At 33.9% G+C, this 9,395-nt stretch overlaps 1 protein-coding gene across 1 annotated transcript; it reads left to right on the top strand.

Annotated features, from left to right (window-relative positions):
* Window positions 1–2,336: 2,336 nt before the first annotated feature.
* Window positions 2,337–9,395, top strand: LOC138316869 (uncharacterized). Its single transcript, XM_069258518.1, has 7 exons — window positions 2,337–2,581; window positions 6,111–6,225; window positions 6,569–6,720; window positions 7,110–7,194; window positions 7,685–7,758; window positions 8,379–8,505; window positions 9,057–9,395. Exons 1-7 carry the CDS (start codon window positions 2,430–2,432, stop codon window positions 9,105–9,107), a joined length of 756 nt encoding a protein of 251 aa, XP_069114619.1. The 5' UTR covers window positions 2,337–2,429; the 3' UTR covers window positions 9,108–9,395.

Consider the following 9,395-nt stretch of genomic DNA (forward strand, 5'->3'; position numbering starts at 1 on the left):
AGATTCGAGTTTTGATTAAAAGTTAGATTTATTTCTTGTAAATGTGTTGAAGTATGAGGTACCGATGATGAAACTCTCTTTCCTGGCAATGCTTACATATTGGTATACAGTTAAGATATATATCGATTCCCTGACTGAGACTACAATACACGACTTGGGTATTATATGACATTGCTTATCGGTTAGTTTTTTTTAAGAAGAAAGACGGGTCCAGTCCGTGATGGCCCTGCAGGCAGGGCGTTAGAATTGTACCTGCTGTCCCTATTGCATGATCGTAAAAGGCGACTAAATTTAGGATCTTATCTTTTCTCTTCTTCCTAACTGACTTTATCTTTTTCCTAATGCCTCCCTTGGCACCGCCTCACTTTTGGCCTTGAGTTGAGCGTTTGCCCCTGTGAGGAAGGCTCTGGGTTCTGTCCCTGGTCGAGACACAACAAAGTCTATAAAAGCCGTAGTTTCTGCTCCTGCTTAACGCTTAGCATTTAGGGAGTGGGACGACTGGTTCGCCCGTTGTCAGTTTAATGTGATCGGTGGGGTGTGTTGCTTGGTGTCTTCGGCGGCGGATAGCACTATAAAAAAGGGCAACAGTTCCACTATGCAAAAGGCACAACATGAATATACCGCAGTCTCCCAAAACACGCACCTCGCACAACATACACGCAACACACCGCATACATGGGAGGCCGTCCTTACATGACCATAGCTGTTAATAGGACGTTAATTAATCGAACAAACAAATGATAGAATAAATGACAGCACATCCTCGATATGTCAGGTCCTAATATCAGTGTTTTATAATTATCCACACATTGACCATGTAATAGTGAAACTGACGGCAATTCGTGAGGAAAAAACCTGACCAATTACAAGCCTACATAGACCTCTCTTGAGGATTAATAGAAAGCAACGCCCAACTTCAAAGCTATATAGTGTATAATTTTGCGTTTCTGTTGGTTTACATCAAAAAGAACAAAAGTACTTGTCTCTATCTGTTGACGGACACAAAGTCTTCAGTTGCGCTAAGACATGGTTAAGTGGTGGATATAACATCGAATTAGAAAGACTGTCTCCTTGATTGTCTTTGAATCGCAGTGACACATTTTTGTCCAACTTTAACATGTTTTTGAGAAAAGAAAAGAATAATATTTGTTTGTCTGAAATTTAGCCTTAGTGCGCATTCCACTTCATCCACGATTTGCTGGAGTGATCATCACTCTCGTTACATCCACCTATGGCCTTAGTCATACATATGTAGCAAACCTGAAGGCTATGTGTGCGACAAGAAATGAGCATGCAGTTTGGTCCTTTGATATACGTATAAAGAATCTAATTACTGTAGGTTATAGTGCATACGAAGACTATATTTATGTGCATTGTTAAGATGTACTAAAATTCTTGATAACAAACTTATCAAGGTAATCTCTTACGGCAAAACATGACATTTATACTGATAAAAAAACTTTGATATGGAGCTAGGCCACCCTGTATGACAAAACATGTCATTAAATTACTCAGAATTAGATAATCAAAAAGCCATACATATACAAGTCCTACGTGCCGTATGATATGTATGTGAAGAACGGCATTTGTATTTCAGTATGTAAATAATCGGGACATGCTTATATTACAGAGTGTCTCCATTTTACCATATTCAAATATAACTAATTGAAATTAAATGACACATAAAAGTCAAATGATGTTATCTTCTACCCTATGCTACAAATGTAGCTGATAGTGTTTTTTGACATAAGTGTCACCTGACGTAAGCGATACCTAAAATAATAAGCAACACCTGACATAAGCATTACTTGACATAAGCGAAACCTGACATAAGCGTCATTTGACATACGCGGAACCTGACATAAGCGATACCTAAAATAATAAGCAACACCTGACATAAGCGGAACCTGACATAAGCGTCATTTGACATACGCGGAAACCTGATATAAGCGTCACCTGACTTGAGGTTCACTTGTGTGAATGGATCATTTATCGTCCTGACATTGATAAAGATGTGATATACCTACATGTAGGTACCGATAACTGTAGATAGCAGGCGATAACACAATGGGTCTATCGTGCATTAGATTATGTGCTATATAAATATAGAAATGAAGTACTAGAAAACGAAAAATAACCAGGCTTAAATGTTGTGTAGATCAAATTGGTATCGCCTTTTGATAGTATGTTGAAATAACTTGATAAAAAATAATGACATAATACAAATGAAATAGTATGTTAGATACAGTAAAATACCTCTTGATAATAGCTAAATTGATAACGATATTAATCTGGTAAAATCATAGAAAGGTGATCTCGATAAATATACACAAATGTAAACAAACTCACCAGGCTAAACTATTGGTCAATCAAATCCACATCATGACTGTGATATCAACTTAGGGTGTATGTGCTGATGTACTGAAGAGATGAAGATGAAACATCGCCTGTTTATGACATCTCTGTTCCTGTTAGGTTTACAGGAATTAGATGCCCAGACTTGTAAGAAGAAATCATCATGTTCGTGTGAGTGTAGTGGAGGAACGATGGATCTGAAGCCTGGAGCCATACAGGGAACAAAGTAAGACCGTCACTCACGGAAATATCTGTACAATTACATGTAGAAATTGAGGTTCCACAATTAACTGTTACTAGTTAGTCACAGGAACTCATAATAAGTAAAATGTATTTTGTATACGTAATGATGAAAATAAGGAACCAAGAATAAATTTGCATTTCAACAAAAGGTTACGTTTAATGAATTCATCCTCATCATCACCATATACTGAAAAAGAACTATGGGCATACGTTGAGTAGTTGGGGCATTGTCAAATTCTGGCTACAGTAGGATGTCTTATCTCTAGATACTCTGGCTTTTCGTCCAATGCTGATATCCTATAAACACAATAATATGTAGCGGAATAGGGTCGATCATCGGTAACCAGGTAGCTCAGCGGTAGAGCATTTGGCTAGTGTTCGGAGGTCCCGGGTTCGAATCCCGGTCTGGTCGCTACGTTTTCTCCTCTCCTGTTACAAATATATGAATACATGAAATAAACCAAATTAAACATGTTTATCCACTCTTTGCAACCGTATTTAATATGACTGGGAGGTTTGTGCTGCACAGTCAGTGAGATTGCACTGCCACTGACTAATGCAATATTCCCCTGCATTGTAGAGTGTGACAAAGAAATCAAAACCTGATGCATAATTCATGAATGTCCACACTGAGGTTTACCGAGGGTTGGACAATTTATAAATGTAAAAATCTGAGGTTTACTGAGGGTTTGATAATTCATTAATGTCTGTTCTGTGGTTACCGAGGGTTGGACGATTCATGAATGTCTAATCTGAGGTTTACTGAGGGTTTGACAATTAATGAATGTTTAATCTGTAGTTTACCGAGGGTTGGACAAATCATGACTATCAAATCTGATGTTTACCGTGTGCTGAAAAATTCATGAATGTCTAATATGAAGTTTACTGAGGGTAGGACAATTCATGAATGTTTAATCTGATGTTTAACGAGGTTTGGATAATACATGAATGTCTAGTCTGAGGTTTGTCAAGAGTTGAACAATTCATGAATGTCTAACCTGATGTTTACCGACGGTTGGACAATTTATGAATGTCCAATCTGAGGTTTACTGAGGTTTGGACAATTTATGAATGTCCACACTGAGTTTACCTATGGTTGGGCATTTTATGAATATCTAATTACAAGTTTACTGAGAGTTGATCAATTCATGAATGCCTAGTCTGAGGTTTATCAAGGATTTGACAATTTAGAAATATTTAATATGATGTTTACCGAGGGTTGGGCAATTTAGGGCAATTTATGGCAATTTATGAATGTGTAATCTGCGGTTTACTGAGGGTTGGACAATGTCGTTGTCGCATACAAAGGAAGGAATTTTTTGTTCAGCCACATTTATATGAATTAACAAGGTATTTGTCTCTAAACTAGAGTTCTCAACGCGTCATGATCATGGGTACGTCGACTATACATGAAAAGCGATTACGATATAGACAATGTATACCATTGTAACTCCATTGACGTCAACGTCATGTAAATATTTTGCCCGAACATCCGATTTTGACACATTCGTAACGATAGAATAGGAGGGGTATCAGTTTGGACCAATTTACGGCCACTCGGTGATAAGCAAAATATTTTGCATGAAGATAATTTAGGGTCAGCTGAATATTGTATGTTATTCAGAATATCCGTTTTTTTTAGGTTCATGGTCATTTCATAGGACAAAGGTCAAAGGCTGTAAATTTCACATTTTTCATGGTTAAATAGATATAATCGATCTTTTTCATTGTTCAAGTCCTAAAATTAAAGAAGTATCTAGATAATAGAATATCTTGTTTGTAAAGTTGAGATGGCCACATAAATCTTTTTGCATCACATTTATTTTGTCATTGTAAATCAAAATGGGGCCACACACAAGGTTTGTGTTTCTCCCTCTCTCTTCTACAATAAGTTCAGCTCTATTTATTAAGAAAAGTGGATGATATCTAACACCTGAAAATTAAAGAAGTAGGTCTCAATGAACCGTTAATACTGACCTTGTCACAATTAGCATTACATATAAGATGTTCAGGCACCACATACCATTACACAACAACGAGAAACTTATACCTATAACCCAGACTATTATGTACAGACCTGGCCAGCTATCGCATGGCACTGATAACTGATAGTATATATACGTTTTAGACCTGGGACACACACGAATAGCTGTAAGTCTATATCAGTATCTTATGAAATAAAACTTATTATATTATATATTTCAGCATAGGTTTTTCTAAAAACAAAACTATTTGACAGCTTGAGACTAATATTAAGTACTACATGTGGATCAAATTGGCTAGGTCACGTACATAAATTAGGTAATATACTATTAATAGTACATGTATCATCTATCTATATATCTCTGTTTTCCCATGTTTAGATTTTGTTTTATGAGCTTATTTCAAGCAACACCTTAACTGAAAAGAGAATGTTGAAATTGTGCCTGCTGCCTTCATGATCGTAAAAGCCGATTAAATATATATTTATTCAACAATTTTATAGCTTTAGAGTGACATTAAGAGCTTTATTTGTATTATCCATGTTTAAAGCAAGTGTTTAAGCTATTTAAGTTTGTTTCATGAGAAATATTTAATGTGACCTAATTTATACACGTGACCTAACCAATGTGAACTTAGGATTCAATCATCTTAAACAGGTCATGTCACTGTAACATAACTAATTTATTTTTCGGCAGTTTTCTGAACTGAAGTCCACAAACACAAGATATGCAGGCAGAACCTACAAAAATAATACATTCCATATCTCAATTCTAATATTTAATTAACTAAGACTTAAACCTTAAAAATGTGAATTTCACCCTTTGACCTTAAACCTTTGAAATTACCATGAGCCCAGGGAAAAAAATCAGATATTCTGAATAGCATATAAAATGGAGTTGACCCTTTGTTATCTTCATGCAAAATATTTTGCTTATCATTGAATGGCTGCAAAACAGCCCAAAGTAATACCCCTCATTTATAAAAGCAGCAAATTTTGTTTTTGCATAAAACATATATGGTCGTTGCATGGTAAAGTACAATACATATTGAATGAAATATCAACTAACTTTTAAACTATAATAGAATCAATAATGAAGCTGACTTATACATTTAAAAACGTAAGTATTGTATAGCTGTGACAGTCAATTCAATACATCCATTGAGAGGGCTAATATAGACATAGCCTGTTGCCCAATCCTAATTGTAATACTACAATACAAATATTCTGAAATGAAATACAATACATCAGTTTATCTTCAGTATAACAAATTTGATAAATATAGCAATGTCCAGATCACATTCTGATATAATCATTCAATGCATTGTCTTTCAGAATTCCGAATAAAAATCTACTTTTGCAATTGACTTCAGTATGTTTATTTCAACAAAAAGGAAATGTATCCCTACGTTATTTACGTATACCTGCCGATCGTCCAGTTATGCTTGTTGAAGTACCAGAGTTGATTCCCTTCGTTCCATCCCGTAGTAGTAACTTTCAAGTTAATTAATGCTAAATATCCTAATTGCAGGTTTAAGGCCGTAACTGCCCCTGACCTGAGTCTTTACTCCTACAACCCGTGTTATAGCTTTGACCAGTTGGACCCGACCTTACCCCCACAGTTCGATAACTGTAAATCTGTTGCCGTAAGTAATAGCCAGTGCTATTATGCTGTAACTTACCAAATTATGGATACTTTTAACTGATTCTAGTCTTTCGGTATATTGAGCTAATTTGCATACATTTTGTATTTAGTTCAGGACGCGGATGGTTAATTGTTTAGAATTTGAATTGAATGAATTTGGTATATAAAACGACTGCCCGTATAATGTGGGTTTAATGAAATGCTAGGTATGAACTATAACATAATTTCTATCATAATGGCGTTTGCCTTCAAGATGAAATATAGTATCAAGGATTTAAGAATAGGAAATATTTCAGAGATTCCCTTTAAAGGTTTTTCATGTATGTGTATTTTGATTGGTATAGGCGTGCCAGCTTGTACCCGGAGACCAACCACAACTGTACGATATTGGTACGCAGGAAAGCGCTTCATTCAGCTACAAAGATGAAACATCCCTTGGTCAACCAAATATTGGCACTGTTCTTACAGTGGACTATGTAGCAGCGGACGGTGCCAGGTATACATAAAACATAAGATGCTACGAAAAAAAGTTGTCAAATCATCAAAATAAATCAAACCAATAATTGTATTTATTCTTCATTTGGACATGTGTAATTTCAGAAAAGTTATATATAACAAATTATAATAGTTCGGTAATGTATATGGATATATCCACCAGCCCTGTATTTTTCAGAATTCCTTTTTTTTCAAAACATACTTTGCAACACTGCATCCAACCAATCTGGAATCTAGTAATTAACATAATAATCTCCAAAATAAAGTTTAAAAAAAAACTTTTATTAAGCAATAATGGTCAAAATGAAAAAAAAAAAAAAAAAAAAAAAAAAAAAAAAAAAAAAAAAAAAAAAAACGTTTAATAAATGCAATTGATTTCATTTTTCTTAGGGTAACAACTGTAGTGCTTCAGTGTGACAGTGTTGAAGATTTTCTCCCGCTCGGCGAAATTCCCAATTCGAAACCTCCTCAATATGTAAGGTTATATGTTGAATAGAGGAACTTTAAGTGACAACATTTCTACTCACATCGTTTTCCCGTAAAACATAGTTGAACGCATTGTCATTTTTTTCTTTCATAAGCAATTTGATTGAATATAAACAAAAGAAAGTCATTGATACCATAGTGTCTATCATAGTGTGCAATAAGTTTTGTCAGCTATGTGCCCTAGTCTTAAGGCTTTGTGTACATTTCACACTCACGATTTCTGCATCATATTGCATGTATCATAACGAGATAGTTTTATACAATAAACCTACTATATTGAAAATGTACAGTATTTAAACCTGCTATATCATATATGTACAGTACTTAAATTCACGGCAAGACAAAGCACGTATCAAATGATTGATTGTAACAAACATTTGTACAGTGATTATAAGTTTAAATTTATTAAACAAACACACACTGGTCAACATTTCATGAATAATTTCATAATGTCATATTTTTATTTTGTTTCGTTTCAGGTTTTTATATATGCATCACCTAATGCTTGTTTAAAGCCTTCGGGAATAAGTGCAGGAAGTGTTATAATAATTGCGTAAGGATATAACTTAATTTTATGATCTTCGGAATGTTTAACGCTGAATAAGTCGTATTGTTTAAAAATCAAATGATTCTAATGACAGCTACATCAATGCACATAATTTCCAATGATCTTACGGTTTATGCCACAATATTGCCGTGAATAATGAAAGTCGTTTATTTATTTTAATTGCATTGGCTATTATTTGTCGCCGGAAAATAACACTTAGTCGTCAATAATGATTTCCCCCAAATTCTTCCGTTCACACATTTGTATATAAAATAGCCATAATTCAAGTGAGGTATTTTTGGTATTTTTTAAAGGTTTATTACTTCATTTCTAAAATATATTTCATTTTACATAAAGGTAATGATTTTTAGTTCGTGATAATTGTGAAATAATCTCAACAATCTCAAAAGAGTAAAACATGACACATGTAATGGCCCAAGCACACATGTCCTGAGTAAAATAGATTGTTTATATGTTGTCATATTGAGACTGTGGATCTAAGATCACCACATAACACTTTGAAAATATGTGATTTGAAAACAAGAAAAATATATGGAAATAAAACACGACAAAATTATGATTTTTCATAATTAACATTTTTTACAGTTTAAATGTCTTTATTTCAGATTTGCGGGTTTGCTCGTTGTCTATCTAATAGGCGGGGTGTTATTTAACAAAATCAAGAAAGGAAATACTGGTAAAGATCTCATCCCCCAGAGGGAGCTCTGGGTCTCTCTACCTGGACTGGTCAAGGTCAGTAACTAACGTTTTCTGTTACTTGTTATATTTTTCAGGAGTGTTAAGATTTTTTTTTCATTATTTATGTATAGGAAAAAAACCCGTATACTGCAGCTTGAACTAGAAAATGTGTGTTTACCATTGTTGTTTTATTTGACTAAGTACTTAAATAAAAATGTACTTAAAGTAAAAAAAAAATAAAAAAAATAAAAAAAATAAAAAATAAAAAAAAAACAAGAAAAACATACGATTCTTACGGATTAATACGTTGATACAAGTGTGAATTTATGTATTCGTACTTATGCATCTTTTATTGACACGTGCTATTTCTGTATACAATGTAGTGTTTTGGTTTTGTCATATTAATAGTAAATCAAGTTAATTTACAATCATAATGATATTTATTTCACTCGATATTCGTAGATGATTTGATTTATCACCCTTTGTCCAATGCCGATTGTATGCTCGGGTATTTGCATTTGTAATTGATTGATATTCACATATCATAAATATTTATTTCTGCTGTCACGATAGAAATAATTATTATTTTTGTTTTATTTTTACAGGATGGTGTTTTCTTTTTGATAAAGCGAGGACAATATCAACCAATCAAATAAAGAGTTATTTTCAAAGGGTGTATCAGCATATCCATTCATCATTCAGAGGAAAAATTGTCGACTAATCATGTACAATGGAAAGAAAACGATATTACTATATTTCTTATATACTATATAAAGACCACAAGAATTCCATGGCGTGTTTCTGGTATTATACAGTGTCCATGGATTTAATTTTGCTATTACAAGGGGGACAACTTTTGCATGACTACTTTCTTTATTACATCCCTTTGACCAAAAACATTTGACAAAATAATCGTAATTCCACAATAAAAAAGGTACAAATAA

The sequence above is a fragment of the Argopecten irradians genome, chromosome 2 (genome assembly GCF_041381155.1).
Source record: "Argopecten irradians isolate NY chromosome 2, Ai_NY, whole genome shotgun sequence".
NCBI classification, from domain to species: Eukaryota; Metazoa; Mollusca; class Bivalvia; order Pectinida; family Pectinidae; genus Argopecten; species Argopecten irradians.

Coding starts and splice junctions, on each gene's coding strand:
- LOC138316869 (XM_069258518.1), top strand. CDS start 2,430: ATGAAGATGAAACATCGCCTGTTTATGACATCTCTGTTCCTGTTAGGT. Junction 7,195..7,684: donor ATTCGAAACCTCCTCAATAT/GTAAGGTTATAT, acceptor GTTTCGTTTCAG/GTTTTTATATATGCATCACC. Junction 7,759..8,378: donor GGAAGTGTTATAATAATTGC/GTAAGGATATAA, acceptor TCTTTATTTCAG/ATTTGCGGGTTTGCTCGTTG.